A 21,588-nucleotide genomic window follows, 5' to 3' on the forward strand; every position below is an offset into this window, starting at 1 on the left:
CCACTTGTCCAAAATCTCCACTAGCATAATCATCAAATATGTCTCTTTGTGAGGTGCAATGAAAAGAAGCGCCAGAATCAATAAACCATTTATCGTTGTCAAGTCAAACCCTGAGACAAACACAAGTTATCTAGCAAAGATTTATCGCTAACTACATTAGCACCTTGATTCTCATCTTGCTGCTTCTTTTTGTAGGCTTCACACTTTGAAACCTCCGGTGTCCGGTTTTGTGACAAAACCAACACTCATCTTTTGCAACATGTCTCTTACCCCTTGATTGTGATACGCCACGACCGCTGAAATTTCCTCTACTTTTACTTCTTCCACGGTTCTCCACTACAAGTGCTGTTGAAGATGTAGATGCAGAAAAATTATCTCCACCTAAGACTTTCCTTCGCATCTCTTCATCCATGATACTACTCACAGCATCATTAAGAGTTAAATCATCCTTCATGGTGCTCGAAATTCCCTGCACTGCGGTATTGTAGCTTTCTGGAAGAGAACATAAAAATAATAAAGCTCAAAACTTCATATCTAAATTTATGCCTGCAGATTCCAATTGACCCGTGACCTGCGTGAAACTATTAATATGTTCTGCCACAGAACCTCTATCAGATAACTTCATATTAACCAGTTTCTTTAGCAAAAATACCTGATTTGATGTGGATGGCTTCTCAAAAATATTCGTTAGAATATCTGTGGCTTCTCAAAAATATTCGTTAGAATATCCATGGCTTCTTTTGCAGTTTTGCTTTCGCGATGTGATACCCTGTCTTTTCGTCAACCCTAGACGAATCGCACCTAACGCCTTTCGATCAAGAATTTTCCATCCGGCCTGCTGTCGGATCCACTTCCGCCATCTCGGGTTTCCAACCCTCAAGTGGTGCATAGAGATCTTTTGATAAAGATAATCCTCTATTTGTAGTTTCCACCATCCGAAATCCTCTCCATTGAACTTATCGATTCTAATTTTATCTTCTGCCATCCTATTTGCTTTCAATCGAACGTCACCGAAAAACCCTCGATGTTCTCAACTAGCCAACCTAAGCTCTGATATCAGTTGTTATGAAATCGCACGTCAATTCTAGAAAAATAGTGCTCGCAAACAATTCACTAGACATAATATAGTAATAAAATAGCAGAATCAGATGAACACGCCAGAAAATTTGTTATCGAAGTTCACCCAAACTTGGGCTACGTCTCCTCGCAGAGGCACTCTGCGAATCCACTAGACTTCGAAAAAGTTGGAATACAACGATGATCTTCTCTCAAGATCGGGGCACAAAGAGATTGAGAACTCTCATCAAGAAAAAACTCACTTTTTTCTTCTCTCTTTTTCTTGCCTCTCTATTTCCTTTTTCAGCGTCTTGACGGCTAGGGTTTTGCCATCGCTAATATATAGGTACCACTTTTAACCTAAAAGGAAATCTAATAGAAAAGATAGAAAAAACCCCTAAAAACAAATATTTGGCTTTATCTATAACAGTTGGTTCATCTGAGCTAGAATATGTGATTATCTCCTCCAAAACTAAACAGCCTTAATGCTCGCTGGGGAACTAATCATCTGCATTTATTCATTGCAGATATGAGACACAGTTTATTGAGCAAATCATGAGAGAACTTGAAAATAAAGTGGGTCCTCAGCTGTCCTATGTTGTAGGTGATCTTGTTGGAATGCATTCTTGTATTGCAAATGTAGTTGAATATTTATGCTTAGACGAGAGTGATGTACGCAGTATTGGCGTGTGGGGTATGGGTGGCATAGGCAAAACAACTATTGCACGAGCAGTTTTTGACAAAATCCAGGGCCAATTTGATGATGGATGTTGTTTTCTTGCCAATGTCAGAGAAATTTCAAAAAAGAATGGTCTGGTACCTCTACAAAACCAGTTTCTTGGTGATATTCTCCAATGGGACAATCTGAGAATCTGGGATGATCAAAGAGGAGCGAACATGATAAAAGAACGACTGCGACATAAAAAAGTTCTCATTATACTTGATGACGTGGATGAAAAGGAGCAGCTGGAAAAACTAGTAGGACGTCTTGATTGGTTTGGACGTGGGAGTAGGATCATTATAACAACCAGAGATGAACATTTGCTTCTCCAATATGGAGTAAGCTCCATATATTGGGTGGAGGGACTATCCTTTGATGAGGCTCGCCAACTATTTTGTTCAAAAGCTTTTAGAAGTAACCATCCTCCAGTAGAGTTCAAGGAGCTCACGAAGCAGGTTATTAAATACGCTGGTGGCCTTCCTCTAGTCCTTGATGTCTTAGGTTCCTTTTTGGCCTATAGGAGCTTGAAGCAATGGAAGAGTGCACTGGCCAGACTCAAAGAATGTCCAGAGGGGAGAATTTTTGACCGGCTTAAGATAAGTTATGATGGACTACAGCAAAAAGAAAAGGAGATTTTCCTAGATATTGCCTGTTATTTCAAGGGAAATGAGAAACCTTACGTTGCAGAAGTTCTCGACAATTGCGGCTTGTACGCAGATATTGGAATCGAAGTCCTTGTTAATAGAGCTCTTATCCAAATCGTGGATAACACAATGTGGATGCATGATTTGCTACAGGAAGATGGCTTGGGAAATTGTTCGTCGAGAGTCTCCTGGAGAGCCAGGAGAACGAAGTCGAGTCTGGCTTTTTGAGGACGTATTCCATATTCTGTCAAAAAACTCGGTGAGTAACTGCAAAATTAATTTGCTTGCATGCTTATTTGATATAGGAAAAAAAAACTTGCTAGTCATGTATTGACACTATATGAGTTGTTTATCAGGGAACAGGAAAAGTCAAAGTCATAGTCTTGCAATCTGGGGACTATAGAACAGTGCACTTGAATGGAGAGCCCTTCACAAACATGACTAACTTAAGAATTCTTGATGTTCATGCCATCCACCTCTCTTCTAGTTTTAATCACCTTTCAAATGAACTGCGCCTGCTACGATGGGACAACTGCAGTCTTAAATCATTTCCACCAACTTTTCTTCCAAAGAATCTTCTCGAACTCCATATGCAGGATAGCCTCCTTTGCAGCCTTTGGAAAGGGGAAAAGGTTGTAATTAGTACTCATGCATGTGTATGCTTCATCAGACGCTTTATTATGTTTAACAAGCTAATAATATTGTTCGACCAATTCTTCCTAGATGCAGGTCTTAGAGAAGTTAAAAGTTATCAACCTCAATGGTTCTGAATTATTCGTGGAGACTCCAAACTTCAAAAATGTCCCAAATCTAGAGAGGCTAATTCTCAAAGGTTGCAAAGCATTATCTCAGGTTCATCCTTCAATCGGATATCTAGAAAGACTCAGTCTACTTGACTTGAGTGACTGTGAAAACCTCACAGGAGTTCCAGATAGTATAGGTAATCTGAAAGCTCTTAGAGTTCTTAATTTGTTTGGATGTTCAAATCTTGAAGAACTTCCTGAGAGCATCGGGGGCTTAGAGTGCTTAGAGGAGCTTGATATTAGTGAAAGTGCCATAACACATCTCCCATCCAGCTTGACATTCTTACAAAATTTGAAAAAGTTACGCTTTCATGTTAGTAAAAGGCGACAAAATTTTTGGAGGACACTGATGTGTACGCTGAGAAGAGCTCTGAACTCTAGGCGTCCACGGTTGTTTTCATTTTTAGGACTATCCTCTTTGACAGAGTTAGATCTAAGTGGCTGCAGTCTTCTGGAAGGAGAAATTCCTAGTGATATTAACTCCTTAACCTCCTTGAGGTCTTTAGATGTATCCGAAAACTTTTTTACTACCATAACTGCAAGCATTGAATATGTCTCTGGCCTGCAATTTCTCACAATAAATTGTTGCAAAAAGCTTGAAGTGTTACCAAGACTTCCAGAAAGCACAATGGTTGTGGTGGCTGAGAATTGCCTCAGATTGGAAAGGATATCAAACCCATTCATTATATGCACAGTACCTGACTTAGGATTTTACTTCCTTAACTGCTACAGTTTGCTTCCTCAAGATCTTGATTTAACTTTGCAGCAGAAGTACTCCTTGTCGTTGTTTTATTACATCTTTTGTTGTTCCGGAAGACATTTTCAGGGAACTTATGTGGTGTCTCCATGTCTGCAATGTGAAATACCCGAGTGGTTCAGCTACCAGACAGTTGGACCCTTGTTGAGCATAGACATGCCCCCTAATTGGCATGACCATAGCTGGAGAGGATTTGCCATCTGCACATATGTTAAACAAATCAACAGCAGCCCTTGTCAGGACCTGGAAAATGACCACTTCATTTTCTGTGGGTTCCATGCTGATGGAAATCAGCTAGGTCCCTTATTTAAGTTTCCCATCAGATTTGTCAATTCAGGTTGCCTTTGGCTAGGTCATGTGTTAGATACTCATTTTCCATGTGATACAAATTGGGAGACAATGTCAAACCATATTGTCGCTTCATTTACGATCACTAACCCTGGGTTAAAGGTGGAAAAGTGTGGTGTTCATTTGGTTTACGAGTGGAATCCATCAAAGTTGGGTGATCTTTTAGTCAGGTGGTCTAGCTTATCGCTCGGGGATTGGGATGGATTCTTCCATGAGCTTCAACCACCAAGGGAGGTCGATTGTGTCTACACAAATTCCATTGATATGGACCTCTACAAAGTGAATGAAGGTGTAATAAGCTGTGGGGTCTGTTGGGTTCAATCCAACCCTTTCGATGAATGGAATTTATTCGAGCACTATGAATTTATGATTTGGCTTTTGATAGGACGGCCTACTTATTTTCCGAATGGAAGGTAATCACTACTAGATTTAATCAATTGCTGGGGCTTGGGTTAGACCCTTCAAAATCCAAATAGATGTTAATCCTAATCTAAAATTCTAGAATATCACCACTGGTACCAACATCTCCAAAATAAGCAGGGGAATAAATTTTGTTGGTTTTATCTTTCGCTTTCTCACCATAACAAAATCTTTCTTACAGGCTCTCTAAGAACCATCAAATGTGGTTGGCACTCAATGATTGGATAGCGAAAATTCCACGTGCACCGTAAGTGGATTCTTTGTTTTTGAGTAACTTATGCCACACTTTAATACTAGAATGTATCAAATACTAATTTCACTTTTTTAACTTTTTGGACGAATTCATAATTTTCAATTTTCCTAATGACTATATTTTACTTTGACTATTTTCTCTGAAATTATAGTTCCAAATACAAATTTTAATGTGTTGGTAATCTACAATTAGAGTTTTAGGCAAGACTAAAACTAAAACCCTCTCCCTGTAATTCAGTCAATGCAATGAACTCCCACATTCTTTTTCCTGGCTGCCAACTCCATTTCGAGTTTTTGTCGACAAGTGTCTGTAAACCTGTACGTTTTTTCCAAGAGTAGGAGAATTTAAATATGGCGAGTTCTTTGATCTCTTTCTTTAGCTTTTGCGTTTACCTTTTTTTCCTTTGCATACTCACCAGGGGAGATTGATCTGTCTATAAAATTATCTCTTTCCGGATCTTCTCAAAGATATCGCGAGAGCATACTGGATGTCCCTGAGCAACCTCCGGGACTTCGACAAGTGTGTGATGATGATTTCGATGATTATTCCGATGATGATTCTGATTTGATTCCAATTGAAGGTAATCACTACTGGATTTGATCAATTGCCGGAGCTTGGGTTAGACCTATCGAAATCCAAATAGAATATGAAAACTCTTGTTAATCCTACCTAAAATTCTAGAATATTTCCGGCGGCACCAACATCTCCATAATAATCAGGGGAATAATTTTTGCTGGCTTTTGTGTCTTGCTGACTCACCATAACAAAATCTTTCTTACAGGTTCTAGAAGAACCGTCAAATGCGGTCAGCGTTCTATCATTTCACGACGGAAGTTGCACGTGTAGTGTCAGTGGATTCTTTGTTTTTGAGAAACTTATGTGATACTTTTAATACTAGAATGTATATTTTGATCAAATACTAATTTCACTTCTTTAAATTTTTGGACCAATCCATAATTTTGGACTTTCTTACTGACTATATTTTACTTTGACTATTTTCTCTGAAATTACAGTTCCAAATACAAATTGTAATGTATTGCTAATCTACAAATTGTAAAACCCTCTCCATGTAATTGAGTTTTTATTGGCTAAATGTCTTTCCCTTGTGGTGCCCAAGGAGGCCAAGAGCCCTAATGAGCTTTTTTTGTAAACCTTACGGATTATTAAATCCTTGTACGCCATTAATTTTTCTTTTATCAGGTGAGGCGTCATCTGTACTTTTTTTCCCTCCCAAATGTAGGAGAATATAAATATGGCGAGTTCTTCCATCTCTTTCTTTAGCTTTTGTATTTGCCTTCTTCTTCCTTTGCATACTCATCATGGGAGATTGATTTGTCTATAGAATAATCTCTTTCCAGATTTTAACCAAGCTATTACAAGAGCATAATGGATGTTGCTAAGCAACCGTCATCTTGAACCTGATAGCTACCGTTTGTTTATGTTCGCTCTTTTTAAAATTGATATTAATTCGAAGATGAGTGCCATTATTGAGAATGTTTGGAGTTTGAGCTGAGATACGTAGGGATGATCGGTTGCTATTCCAGTCCAATTCTACTCCGGAACCGGGAACCGGACTGGGGAATCGGTTCCCAATTTTCGGAACCGGGAAGTGGATGACCTGGACCTGGAACTGGACCGGACTGAACCGATCGGTCCGGTCCGGTTCCCAGGCGATCCAACGGAACCGGTAGACACTGAGTTTGTTGGCTAAGTCGAGGGTCCGGCCGAGGAAGAAGTCGGAGAGTATGGCCACGGGAGGGTTGGGGTGGGCGGCGAACCATCGGGCGAGGGGGAGGCGGAGGTCGGAGAGGACGGAGAGGACGGAGAGGACGGAGATGATGGGGACCAGCGCAAGGCCGCCGCCTCATCGGCGCAGCAGAGGATGCTCGCCTCTGCTGTTTCACACGCGTTGCATTGTATCTTCATATCCACACGAGCACACACATACACACAGTGCAGCCACCAGAAATCTCAGAGCCGATCTCGCCACAACCCGATGTTTCAGAGGATTTTTCTAAAGAGAGAGAGAGCGAAGAAATCTAAGGAATATACGCACTTGAAACTTTTAGTTTCATAGAGGAAAATGGTGTAGCCATGGCCTTCATTTTTCCCCTTCTTATTTCGCTCTTTTTCTTCGTAGTTTTGTCATCTTCATATTTCTTGGGAACTGACGCGAGTCATTTATATCATTTTGGCTACAGGCCTGCCACATCACGTGGCCCATATGCTCTTGGTTTCGGGGTTCTGTGGTTAGGGACTCCCAAAAACCATTTCACACTATTTTGTCAAATATGTAGGGTTGGTACTCAGCCTTAATTACCTAACCCACCCTCTGAACGAATTAAAAGCAAAGGACTGCCAGAAGTCTGCTCATTCGATGCCCAAAAGCCAGACCAACGGAAATAAGTTCCCTTTTCCTTATGAAATCGATCTGGTCCGATCGATCCGTCCCTATCCTAGAATTAGGAACTGAATCGCGCGTCACTAGTTTCAATTTTATGGAATCGGAACCGACTAAAGTCTCTTGGAACAGCCTAGAACCAGGTGGTTCCTCATTCAGGCAGCTCCTGGTCCACACCCCTAGAGATACCCCATCTGAATAGCTTTTAAGTTTTATTGGTTTTCTAAATTGAGTAGGTTTCCTGTAATAATACAAATATTACATATATATAAGAGGGAAAATTTCAAATAAAAACCTGAAGTGAATCTATTTTCTCAAATAATGACTCAAAGTGAACTTTGTGTCAAATAAGAATCCAAAGTAAACATATTGTTTCAAATAAGGACCCAAAATGAATTTTGTATCAAATAAGGACCCGAAATGATCAAGTTAATCTCTATTGAGGACCTTAGCTCACCGGCAGGCATTTTCCGGTGATTAAAATATTGGCAATTTTGTTAGATTTTGTGATAGGAAAAAAAATGGAAAATTCTAAATTAATTAAGTTTAGGTTATTCATTTAAATGTTTACGTTTTCTTCTTTCTTCTCCCCTGCTGCTCCTCAATCAAATCGTTGCCTGGTCATTGTCGTGACTCGATTCTCGTCGCTCCTTGCCTTGCTCGACTGGTGGAGAATTTGGGTCTCCACAAACAAAGAAAGAAAGCATATGGTTTACTTCTTGTTTTTGAGTTCGTGCCTCAACTAGTAAAGAATTTGGGTCTTCAACTTTGCGGAGGATGGGTACAAGGAATGAGGAGAACTTCGATCTTGCAAAGGATGGGTACAAGGAATAGGGAGACCGTAAAAAACCTAGGTTTTTTTTTTTTTTCTATTTTAAGATTTGTTAATTTTCCCTAGATTCTTTTTTGGACAAAATTGCCCAAACTCCGATCGTCGGAAATGTTGCATGCTTGATAGCTGGCGAATATTTGGCTGACCAGCAAGCTTAGGTCCTTATTTGGAATTAATTCAATCACTTCGAGTTCTTATTTGAGACAATTTATCCACTTTAGGTTTTTATCTGATATAAAGTTCATTTCGGATCCTTATTTGAGAAAATTAATCCACTTCGGGTCCTTATTTGGAATTTTCTCTATATAAGAGATGAAATTATATTCAATTATTATGCAATAAGAGGTCTGTTTGAATTTTCTTTCTGTGAATTTTTTGAATGAGTTCTTTGTGAAAAAATGTGAGATAACAATTAACGGTTTGTTTTGATTGAGCATAAGGGCTAGAAAACACTTGAGCGGTCAAACAATTTTTGGATTCATAGTGGATTTATTGGTAGTTGGCTCTTTTTGTAAAGTATGTATTGATATTTAGACCAAATCATGTAAATCTCTAGTGATCTTATTATTCTTTGTCGATTTTTCTGGTAATTTCTTTTTCTTGCATTAAACTTGATTTGCAAAATCCGCTAGTTTTGCGTTATTTTCACGATAGAGTTGTCACAAACCTTGTGAGGTGAGATCTCTAAGGGAGGTGGTTTGAATGGTCGTACTCACGGTGGCGCCTACAATTAGCATTGATTCTCCCGAGCTTTATTGATTATAACTTGATTTTCTTTTTTAATTACTTAGTTTAATTTACTTAGAAGCTGCCACTAACATATAACGGATCGGTTATGAACAGTGTAAGGCAAGGGAGTCACCCTTACTATTACGAATCGGAGATTCACAAGTCTAAGAACTTGGTAACAAAGCGTTCTTTCGGTGCCTTATCTCTTTCATGACAACAATATGCACTCGATCTCTCCAATTTTGTTTAGTAAGTCTCAACACATATAAATGATAGTTTTTTTTTCTGTTGGTAAAGATATAAATGATAATATTTATGGCTGCTCAAGCAATAAAAATTAAATCAAGCAAAAATGATAAATAAAGAATGACAAAAATAAGGACAAGAGCCGTATAATGTAAAATTTAAACAAGGCCTTGTTTTTAACTCTCAGAGGATTCTTAGGAGCTACGTACACCAAGCATGGCTAATATTAATATTCAATCTAATTCATCTTCCAATCAATCAAAGAAATTATCGGATTTTCTAGTAATATTATTCCACTAGCTCGTGTCAAGTTCATTTATGCCTTAAGCTTTACTTATTTTGTTAAAAAAAATGATTTAGAACGCATTTTCCTAAAATTGATTCCTTATGTTGTTTCAAAAATAAATAAACAATAATTTTTTATAGTCCATGAAAATAGTTAAGCATAAATTATTGTCTATAATGATAACAATTTCCTTAACTAATTATTCTGCATGTTGTAAGCGATTATTTTGAGAAAAATATTTTGTAAATTATTTATTTAATGCAAAACAAATGAAGGGTTACAAATAGTTAATGTACTTCATTTATTCTTATAATAAAAAAAAAATTTTCTTATAATTTCTTAAAAATCAAAAGTTTTTACTTCTTCCAAATAAAATACTGTTAATCTTTCTGTTAAACTATTTCATTATTGATGAATATTTGTCCATGTGGACTGCTAACATGAATCTCTAGCAACATCTTTTGTATCATGATACGCTCATAATTTTTATCTGACAATACCTAAATACCAAGTTAACAAAACAATACAAAATTTAAAAATAAACAAAACGCTATCTCATTTTCTCGTAAAAACAAAATCCTAGCTCTACATTACCCGCATCCTAAATCTCCCGCACCACCAGTCATTGCCCTTCACCAGCACCCTGCACACTCACCCCGGTCCTTCGGAGTTCGGATCCAAGCAGTGAGCCGCAATGGATGTTGTGGGAATCGTGGCTATAAATCTTGCAAAACCGAGCAAGAACTAGAATAGAGTTTAATCCGTAGATTACGCAGCTAACAAAATGAAGCAATCTTTTATTTTGTTCAAATATTAATGATTTCCTTGTTTTTTCTTTTGGTCGGATGATTCCGTTGTCCATCAAAACTCATCAAAAAATAACTAAATAAATAAATAAATCGATTCTTCTACCAGCTCTTGGCAAAAAAGAATAGTCGCAAAACAAATGAAAGTCTTAAAGGATTTAGATTCTTCTCCAAGCTAAATGAAGAATCTCGTCTTCTAGAATTCGAGGTTCGTTAGGGTCTACTTAGCTTCCTTTTTTTCCATTTTAAGTAGGACTTTATTAGGGCATGATATGCAGTTAATTGGGGGATCAAGGAGAAGATATCTTTACTATAGTGTTTGTCACGCTTTGAGCACACATATATGACAACAAAACAATAATCGATCCGAGGCATCTTCTGATCAATCAAAGGAATTACTAGCAAAGAGATGAGACCCTAGCTCATCCATTGATGACTCGTCAAGACACAAAGTCATCGATTAGTTTACAGGCGACAAATCATATGTATAGTTCAAGTTCAGATAACTAGGACAATGTTCAACACTCGCCGTAAAAATAATAATGTCCATACATCTCATAATATCATTTACATAAAGAGCAAATTTCTGATTTTGAGCAATTCAGTACAGCGCCTTCTTCAGCATAGGAGACTTGACGCCCGTGAAAAATGGAGGCTTTGCAGTCACGTGAAGATACAAACCTCGTCATATCCCTTCCTATAGTCATACAAACTTAACACTACTACGGTCATTAAATCACAAAATGCATGTGCAAAACTGATGAAGAAATGCACTGAATTGATAGCATCAGGGCATAGCATCAGGGCTTACCCTCCTTTCCCACCATACGTGGGACTGTAATTATATATTAGATTGTCGGGCACTTTACAAGCAGAAGCCAGGTTTATGGACTTCCTAGCCTCACTAAAGAATAAAAAGTTCGAATTAGGAATGTTTTCCATTCAAACTGAGTGAAAAGCAAACACTTAACCACAAGCACAGTTCATGTAACCATAATTGTGTATGAGACAAGATATTTAAGAACTTTGACATGGAAATTTCAAACACAACTTGCTTTGCAGCATGAAATTACTCGACAGATTCTGACCTGACAAAGAAGTTCGCTACAAGCTGTGTAACTTGAATGGCATCATCTGAGAGTGGTATCATGGACAAACCCCATTCAAAAGCATTCTTCTGCACAATATCGAGAAAGCCATATAAGTTACCTCGAGGCAGTGAGTCTAAACATACTTCACAGATATGAAAAGGTGGAAAATATAATCCGAAGAACAATTACTGATTTAGCTCCCTAAGATATTTACGCAAATGAATCATGTTTAAGTCAAAGCCATAAAAACGAAAAGGATCATGTCCTCTATAGCATGATTAACTCAAATTGCCTAGTCTTCAAATTGCCTAGTCTCCAAATTTTGCCTAACCAATTCTGCAAGACTCAGGCAAGTTGTGCCGCAAGCTCTTCACTAAAGAAATCAAAAACCACAAAATCAGGAGGCATCGCAAGAAACGAGTATTAAACAATATGTATTAGAATCTGCAACAGCAAGTCAATTTCCACAAAATGCCCAGGAAGGAAAAGATTGAATTCATAGTCCATGATCAAGTGCTCAGGAGGAAGGCAATCAATTTAATATGGAACATCTTGGATAAAGCTAAAAACTGCTAGACCAGAGCCCAAATCTCTACATTCAGAAATTCAACTATCACGATTTTTGGGTAGCTACTTTCTCATGATGCTGCATTCGGTAGTGTAAGAAGCCTATGGAAGGTGCATGCTTCAGTTGGCACCAACACAGCATTATCCTCATGCAGTCAAATTGTCGTGCAAATTATTGTTCCTTCGAGCTAACTTGGTAGAAGAGTTATATCAGGAATTTTGAATGGCAACAAACTACAAAAAAGGCCAACTTAGTTATATTTGCCAAATAGCAAATTAAAATCTGGCATATTATGATCGATTATCTACCTGAATAGGCTTAATATGCATCCAATAGTGAGATGATCGGAATGAAAGCAACCACATGAAGCAATGTGCTTTTCCTAATCAAATGAGATTGGTGTTGAACAAGAGGAAAAGCGTGAAACTAACTATTACCTCTGGATGCCATTGGAAAGCAGTTACAGGGTAACTGTGGGCTTCATCTGTGGAGACATAGACCTGGTAACAGAGTTCCTCAAAGAACTTAATGTTATTCTCACAAATAACTGAAATAAGCAGTAACGCAAAATATTTTTTTCACTGCGATATATCACTTCAGACATGAAGTAAGAGGTAGTTGGTTATATTCAACCTTGTTGTCTCCATCTGTGCTGGTTTTCAAGACCTTAAAGAAATTCGTTAAGTCAGTGTTCTACATCAGTCTTTTTGGCGAGATACCATACTGCAACACAAATGAATAGTTGGATTAGAAAAGGGGATTGCACACATCAAGAATAGGCAAGATGACTGAGATTGAAGTCTTGATTAAAATAGACTGGTCCCAATCACATTCGTGAAATAAAAAATATAACATAACACACAACAGGAAAAAAAATCCTTGGCCAGTATAAAAAAAAAAAAATTCAGCAAAAAAGCATATCATTAGTCTTTTTAGCCAATTTTAGCCCAAAAAAAACGAAAAAGAAACTACTGGGCCCATATGAAAAGCTCACAGGATGTTAGTCTAACAAAAGAAGCAAAACAATGCATTAAAGTTGCACAACTTTTGTCTCCTCTTTTAACTTTTCCAGGATCTAACTGGTCTATCTAGACACCATTCTTTAGAAGTAATGGTCGTGTCACGTGTAACAGATATATCAAAATAAGAACATAGTCCCTGCGATGATAACACTCTGCTGGAAGACAGAAGTACATGAGAGAAAACAAAAGGAAGAGGAAACGGGGAATCAAACAAATTCCACTTTGTATTCTCAATTAAAACCAGCAGGCTAATAAAGTCTTACAACTCACATGATGATTTTGCATGACAAGGCAATCTGTACTCAACTTTTTAAGCAAATCTGGCTGAAATCTGCAAAACAGTGGATAGATGGAAGTTAGAACTGCATCTATAGGTGATTATGCATGACTATATCAAGCAACAGACACCTTATACAAAGTAACCACGCATCTTCTACTCCAATAACCACTTTTGGTATACTAGGACAATCATCCATAATAATTTGATGTAATCCACATTTCTCTTTCCAGCAATATTTTGATTCCACGGCTACATAATCAGCATCATATACCAAATTACATAAATCCAAATTGATATTCTCAGAGTATAAGAAGCCAATCGGAAGCATACAGATATCCTGCTTGCTGTCAATTAAAAAAGAATACAGCTTAATATGTCTTTATATGCGTTAGTACTTGAAAGTTGACAGTGAAAGCTTACTAGGGTCAACCATACCTTTGAAATACTGTTCCTTCAACGTTTGTGTTTCTCATAAATTGTAGAGTGGATGCTTAATCTGCAGCATTAAATTCCTCGAGAATGCTTTTGACCTGTCACTAGGGGACTGTTAAATTATTATGAAGAGATTTTTTCCACTTTCCTCTTTAACTATGAACTACACTTCCTGCAAATCATTCAGAATTTATCTGTTTGACATGGACGAAGGAACTTAAACCTTGAGGGATTATTTGCATCACAATTGGTTGAATGTAAAATAATCGCCATGCTCATCAAGGTTAAAGCAATGGCAATCTCAACCTTGCAGTGACGACTTATACTTTCAAGTTTTGTGCCCATAGAGGCCATAGCTTTATGCAGATGATAACCAATCAAGTGTGCTAAGTCAAGCCATGGGAGGACAGAAGTTTTTTTCCGGCACAATACTTCACAAAATATAAAAAGTAATTTTTTTTTTTTTTTCTGTTTAAATAACAGACCACGTAAAGTGACTCTTGCATTAGAAACGAGAAAATATGCAACCAAAGGGACAAAGTTACCTTACTGATTATCATTGTCAATAGTTCAAAGCACAAGCAGATGGCATAAGATGGGAAGTGGTCAGCAGCATCATTCTTCGCCAGAACTTTCTGCAAACAACAGGCAAAGAGTACATCTAAAAATTGCAAAGCAAAAATGTACAGGACACTCATTGAAAGCATATAAAAACGAACTATTCTCTCCCAAGGCAGTGAAAATGCTCATCTGTCTTGGAGCAATGGAATAAAAAGTTTTTGAATGAGGGACAGCACATTATTCTAGGCAAACTACCTAAAGAAAAATTTAATTGTGTGAAAACAGTCAATACAAGATTGATGGAGCTCTGCCTCCAACCAATAAATAGAAACACAAAATCTTAGAAATATTTAGGGGTATCAATCATAACAGTACCTTGAAAATTGCCTTCACAGGATTGTGTTTGTATCAATCATAACAGTACCTTGAAAATTGCCTTCACAGTCTCGTGACACAATCCTGTTTTAGCCCACCCTCCAGTAAAGAGCACTCCATTGACCATGTTGAGCTTCTGCATTCTGACCAAATATCAGCATCTAGAAATGAAAAACAAAGTGGTGGTTATCTAAAAATGATCAAGGCCATAAAATCTATACAAACACAACCCGAAAGAAACCACACTCCAACATTATGCCCATCACTCATGTAAAACTCCTCAAAGAGGGTATACAAAGCGTTAACTCCTCTAATCCACACGTGCATGAGAGGATGCTTGTGTTGCTTGCACGCCCTGAAGAAACGCGATTTGTCTCTCACGATCACTTTTCGACCATTAAGAAATGGAGCATGCTAAATCCCCCCTCTTTCACAACAATCCTCGCCAAGCTAGGCATAGATAATACAACTAATCCACCCCAAATATCATTTTGTCATAGTCATAACAATCTAGTGATCTCTCCTCGTAAAGATTACGTTTAGATTTGTGTTTTCGTGGGTGACTTTAGTCAGAGTTGCAAAGGAAGTGTGTCATGCTTTAGTCTCTAATTTTACGAGCAAGAGGTGTACGATTTTCAAGGATCGTGAGGTAATTAAGCCCATGCCTGCTCACAAGCCAAAATCTCCAGTAGCACCTAATGCCATGGATCCAGTATGATGATCAATCTTAGGTGCTATAGTCCTTGTTGAGACAACCAACATTCCTTGCGGTCAAGCTCAAAGCAGATACTCTAGTTCCAATGATTTAACTCAACCAAAAAGAATGCCAGACTTGGGTGTTGCTAATAGCTAACTGTGGTGTGTCTCTCAATGAGACGTTCTCTATACTTAATGTGGCATGAGAAGTCAGAAAAGAATAAGGAGACCTGGGGCTTGGTTTAAAAGATGCTGACTGGTCAAAATTAGCGAGGAGAAATATCCAGATAACCTCCTTTAATTAGACAAGCTCTAAAGGCTTTAAGGACGAGGGAAAAGCAGATTGGGAGGAGTCATCAATCAAGCTTTCATCTTTGCCAAATTGTGACGGAAGGAAATGGCACTCTAACTGCGTAAGATATTTATGAATCAGTCTAGCTAAGCTCTCCATAAGCAGGTATAAACCTAAACTGTACTAGTGTGAGCTTCTACCTGAAGAATGGTCATGTAAAAAATATTGCAGAACGAAAACAACCCAAAGAAGAAGAACAAACCTGCTCGTGGTGTCAGCAGCTCTGTCACCATTAGGTTTGCCAACTGTAGTACAGTTTGCTTTCTTCAATTCTTCTTCACCCTCCCAGACCACTTCGGTTACTGCAAAGAAAATACACTCAAGAACATGTAGAGGTAAACCTGAGGACCTCTTACTGATGGATAACTCACAAAAAGCTCATGATGTGCAGGTAATGCCTATTTGCCTTGTAAGTGGCTCTTTTGTTGTATTTGAGTTTGTAACATAGAATTGGTGACTCATTTATCTCCTTCGGATAAACAAATTAACTTACACCGAAAAAAAGGAAAGTATATAATGCCTATAATGCCTATCAACAGGAATGGATGTAGAAATTCTCTGCAGTGGGGGCAAACTTGTATGCGTGCTTTAATTAGGTTTGTTGATTCAAATAATGCCTAAAGTTCTTGGGTGCTCACGTTACTAGACAAATTACTACAGGATCAACCATCAAGTATAGGTGTACAACAACTAACCATCTAGCAATGTTAAGCTTTCCAAATATGTGGGGCCAAACCCAGAAATTTGTCAAAAAGAAAATATTGTTTTAAGCAAAACTGCCACAAACTTAATGGGGGTCGCAACTAAGAAAATCCTTATAAACTACTACTATCATGATACATTTTTCAAAACGTGACCAGAGGCCATTGCCCACACTTTCTATTGAGTAATCCGTCCCCTTCCTATCAAACCCCAACATACTTACAGAAAAATAGCACGCTAAGTAGATATGTAATCCATAAATTAGCATCAAGTTACCTTTTCTCCCATGCTCATCGATTCTAGTCTTCAAAACCTTTTGCCTCTTCGGTGAGGTTGACGCAGGATTTGTCACTTTATAATTTGCATCCTTGGAGGAACCATGATTTTGGCCCTTCAAAGAGCACATCCCAATGTTCATGCCTCTACTGATGGCAGAAACATCTTCCTTTGGTGGCTGGTGGTGATCTTCCTCTCTCACTTATACTTCATCAACCTCCATTTTATCTTCCTTGCACTTCTTCTCAGAAACTAACTCCTTGGCACTCTCTTTTGAAGCGAGGATATACTGGGCTTTTGGAAAATCAGCTGATACCAAATTGACTGCATCTTCATTCTCATCTTCTTCATCCGAGAAATCAAATACAACTCTTCTTTTTCTACCGCCTTCAGTTTTGGAGGTTCTCTTAACATTCACATCCCGACTCTCATCATCGCCATTCAGTTCTGCTGCCTCATATGCACAGTTTGAGCTTCTGCACTGACTGATGAAGAAATATATTCCATTTACAGAAGGAATTCTGCAATAGTTCTTATCAAGAAATCTTTTACAAGACTTGAGAGAATTAAAGTAAACTTTTGAAAGAGACGAATGGGTTATAGGAACCAACCAGTGGAACTTGGAGCAAAGCTGCTATTTTCTGCTGGGCCAGCACTTGATTTTGTTGTGGTGGAAGCATGACCCCACAGATTTGCCAGAGAACCCCTGCTGTGGAAGAGTTCTTGCCGTTCTGACCCAACTTTTTACTTGCAGGCAAGTTAGTGACTTTTTCTTTGTCTGCAGACAGTTTGCTGGCTTGATCAAGAACTCCTGCACCATTACCTTCACTATTTGCTTGCTTAAGCACATCAACGGGTTGCTCCAACTTTTTTTGGCTTTTCTGTTCAATCTTTCTCGGTTGTGGTGGGTTAACCTTTTGATGGACAGTATTTGATGGTCTTGAGACTCAGGCGCCATTAAGCTTTGGAGCTCCCAAGTCAAATAATTCTCTCTCTGCACTTCGCCTAACAAAGGGATTAGCTACCGCACATAACCTGAAAAATCACACAGAGAAGTCGTTGTGTTTAGTCCTCGTCAAAATATTATGTTTAGAGACACCTGCATGCACACAGATACTCAGAATCCTGTTATCTCTCAGACAATTCTCGGTGGTTGCATCGTGGCTGAAAAGCTGCTCTGCCTGCAAAAATTCAGCATTCCAAAGTGCAGCTGGATCCATTGGAATGCAAGTTTGCACACTATAGACTTTAACTGAGCATTCACCGTCAAATTCTTCCCTGGCTTCTGCATACACATCAAGCAAAGGAAATTTCAAGGAATCTACATTTAATATGTAGCAGGCGAGGGAATAAAGCTCACACATTCTCATAAGTGTGCAAATGAACAACCATGAAGTCAACAAGATCCCTGTTCAATTTCGAAGATCTATCCATAAATCAAGTTGTATAAGCATGCACATAAGAAGCAAGACTGTTCAAATCTCAATTCAAGGCATCAATCTGTCTGTATGAAAATTTCGTACAGATGCTTTCGTACAGATGCTTGAACTCAAGCATGCCTATTGGCTTATTATTTTGACATGACATAGTTGATTATCACAGATGGCGAAACTCATTTGAAGAAAAGAATCTGTTTTTCTTATTTCTCATAGAGTGATTACAATGAGTATAAATACATAGGTAAAGATCCTAAGTTGCTTCTAATCTCTATCAATATCTAATTTACAGCTAACAGAATAAAAACAAATTACATAATATCACGTAATATAATCAGGGAGAAATTCTAGAAGATTTCCTAATACATTCCAACACTCCCCCTCAAGCTGGCTTGAAGATGTCTTCCATAGACAGCTTGTTCACTAGATGAATGAATTGCCTTCTATGTAATCCCTTAGTCAGAATGTCAGCAGCCTGATCATCACTTGAAATAAACGGCATACAAATTAGTCCGCTATCAAGTTTTTCTTTGATGAAGTGTTTATCAACTTCCACATGCTTTGTCCGTTCATGTAACACGGGATTATGAGCAATTGCGATTGCTACCTTATTGTCGCAATATACTTTCATTGGTATGGAACTTGGAATTTGTAGTTCATCTACCATACCTTTAATCCACATAACTTCGCATACACCATGTGCTACCGACCGAAATTCAACTTCAGCATCTTTGCTTCTTGCCACCACACTCGCTTTTTACTCTTCCGGATGACTAAATTACCACCAACAAATGTGCAATAGCCTGAAGTAGATCTCCTATCCATATTGCTTCCAGCCCAATCTGCATCTGTGAACACCTCAATTCCAGATGTCCATGTTTTTCAAACATTAGACCCTTACCAGGACTTCCCTTCAAGTAGTGTAGAATTTTATATACTGCTTCAAAATGCATTGGCCCTGATGAATGCATGAACTGGCTCACCATACTTACAGCAAACGATATATCAAGTCGAGTATGAGATAAGTAAATAAGTCGACCAACAAGCCTTTGATACCTTTCTCGGTCTATTACTTCTTTAGCCTTGGCAAGTTCAAGCTTCATATTTGGTTCCACGGGGGTCTCTGCCGCTTTACATCCTAATAGACCTGTCTCTTTGAGCAGATCAAGAACATATTTGTGTTGATTTATAAAAATGCCATTTTTTTATCTCGCAAATTCTATTCCAAGAAAATATTTCAAGACACCCAAATCCTTAACTTCAAATTCCTCAGCCAGCTTTCCTCGCAAGCTTTCCAACTCAACTTTGTCATCACCGGTCAATATTATATCATCAACATAGACGATTAGAATTGCACGCTTACCTTCCTTTGAGTGTTAATAGAATAGAGTGTGATCTCCTTGACTTTGGTGATAGCCAAACCTTTTAACCACCTTCCCGAATCGTTCAAACCACGCTCTTGGAGATTGTTTAAGTCCATACAGCGACTTTTTTAATCTGCAAACTTTGCCTTCAGTTTCTGCAAAACCTGGTGGTAAACTCATAAATACTTCTTCCTCCAAGTCACCATTCAAGAATGCATTCTTCACGTCTAACTGATGTAAGGGCCAATCAAATGCAGCAGCCAAAGATAGTAAAATTCGAACAGAATTTATCTTGGCAACTGGGGCAAAAGTCTCCTGATAGTCCACTCCATAAGTCTGAGTGAACCCCTTTGCCACCAGCCTTGTTTTATATCGCTCAACACTCCCATCGAGTTTACATTTTACAGTAAATACCCATTTACAGCCAACAATTTTTTTTCCTTCTGGTGCATCAACCAACTTCCATGTGCCATTCTTCTTAAGTGCAAGCATTTCATCCTCAACAGCCATCTTCCACTTTGGATCCTTCAAAGCTTCATGGATATTTCTAGGAATAGATATGTGAGACAGATTTGACACAAATGCTCTATGATGATGAGACAACTTTTGGAATGACACATGTTTTGATATAGGATGCTGAGTACATGATCTAACTCCTTTTCTAAGAGTTATAGGCATATCAAGATTAGAAGCATTAGTATCAGAATTTAAGTCAGGAATGGAGGGAAAATGAGTACTACTAGGATCACCTGACGATCAAGGCAAGAGATCATCTCTCGGGGCTGCAGACAGATGGGGCTCCAAGACAAAGTTATGATCTGCAACATTTTGAAGAGTTTTCCTTCTAGTATAAACCTGAAGCTCGGGCTTGTTGATCACATTGTGATCTTGAACTTTTTCTCCCCCTATCCTTGACACATCAAGATTTGGCATAGGTGTTTTCAAAGATTTAAACAAAGGAGTAGGAAGGACAGGAGAATTAATCTCTTCACTAACTTCGCCATTCTCCCCCTGAAGAGATTTGTTAGAAAAAAACGGTTGTGACTCAATAAAAGTTACATCCATAGTGATATGAGTTTTACCAGTATGTGGATTGTAACACTTGTAACCTCTTTGATTAGGTGCATACCCTATAAACACACACTTTTCAGCCCGAGGATCTAATTTAGATCGACACTTTGAATTGGGAGATGGACAAATGTAGTGCAACCAAACACCCTTAGAGGAATATTAGAAAAATACGAGCTGTGGGGTACACTTTTTGAAACAATTTAAGGGAGTAGTGTAGTTTAATACCCGAGTAGGCAACCTATTAATTAGATAAGATGCTGTTAGCACAGCTTCCCCCCATAAGTATTTAGGTATATGCATTGAAAAACAGAAAGCACGTGATACTTCAAGGAGATGGCGATTTTGCGTTCAGCAATGCCATTCTGTTGAGGTGTAGTTCGGCAAGTCGGCGAGTGAAGGATGCCTTTTTCTGTCAAAAACTCCTCAAAAATTGGTTATAATATTCAGTACCATTATCAGTACGAAGAATACTAATAGTAGTACGGAATTGAGTCATAACCATTTGATAAAAAATTTTGAACAATGACTCAACTTCAGACTTGGCGCTCATTAAGTATGTCCAACATAAACGGGTATGATCATCTATAAAGGTAACAAACCATCGTTTTCCGGTTTTTGTTGGCATGGGTGAAGGACCCCAAACATCACTATGGATTAAGTAAAAGGGAGATGATGCACGATACTGTTTTGGATTATAATGAGTATGATGACTTTTAGAAAAAAGACAATTCTCACAATGTAGTGAAGAAACATCCACATCTTTGAACAAATGAGAAAACAAATGTTTCAAATATCCAAAGCTAGGATGGCCTAATCTATGGTGCCAAACCATTATTTGTTCTTGAACGGGGAAGAACTGAAAGTTCCATACGCTGAGCTTTTTATTAGAAATAAACTCTTCAAAATAGTAGAGACCATCCCTCATCCTAGCATTGCCAATCGTCTTCCCGAGATCGATCCCGAAACTCACAATGGGAAGCAAAAAAGACAACACGGCAATTAGACTCTTTAGAAAGTTTACTAACAAACAAGAGGCTGCAGGCTAACTTAGGAACATGCA

The 21,588-nt window shown here is 38.3% G+C and overlaps 3 protein-coding genes and 1 pseudogene across 7 annotated transcripts in view; 1 reads left to right on the forward strand and 3 right to left on the reverse strand.

The window, feature by feature from the left end:
• The window catches only part of LOC108954044 (probable gamma-glutamyl hydrolase 3), a 35,974-nt gene extending 19,957 nt beyond the window's left edge, over positions 1-16,017 (reverse strand). The window contains exon 1 of the mRNA XM_039315653.1: positions 15,882-16,017. The gene's annotated coding sequence lies outside the window, so the exon portion shown is untranslated. The remainder of the gene's footprint in view (positions 1-15,881) is intronic.
• The window catches only part of LOC104448564 (disease resistance protein RPV1), a 38,355-nt gene that overhangs the window by 4,545 nt on the left and 12,222 nt on the right, over positions 1-21,588 (forward strand). The window lies entirely within an intron of this gene.
• On the reverse strand, positions 10,768-13,847 carry LOC104448584 (annotated as a pseudogene).
• Positions 16,860-19,967, reverse strand: LOC120294339. The gene is made up of 6 exons (XM_039314389.1): positions 19,527-19,967; positions 18,876-18,941; positions 17,922-17,942; positions 17,757-17,838; positions 17,269-17,468; positions 16,860-17,138 (listed from the first exon to the last, which is right to left on the reverse strand). Exons 1-6 carry the CDS (start codon positions 19,965-19,967, stop codon positions 16,860-16,862), a joined length of 1,089 nt encoding a protein of 362 aa, XP_039170323.1.

Source organism: Eucalyptus grandis, chromosome 6, assembly GCF_016545825.1.
Source record: "Eucalyptus grandis isolate ANBG69807.140 chromosome 6, ASM1654582v1, whole genome shotgun sequence".
Classification (NCBI taxonomy): domain Eukaryota; kingdom Viridiplantae; phylum Streptophyta; class Magnoliopsida; order Myrtales; family Myrtaceae; genus Eucalyptus; species Eucalyptus grandis.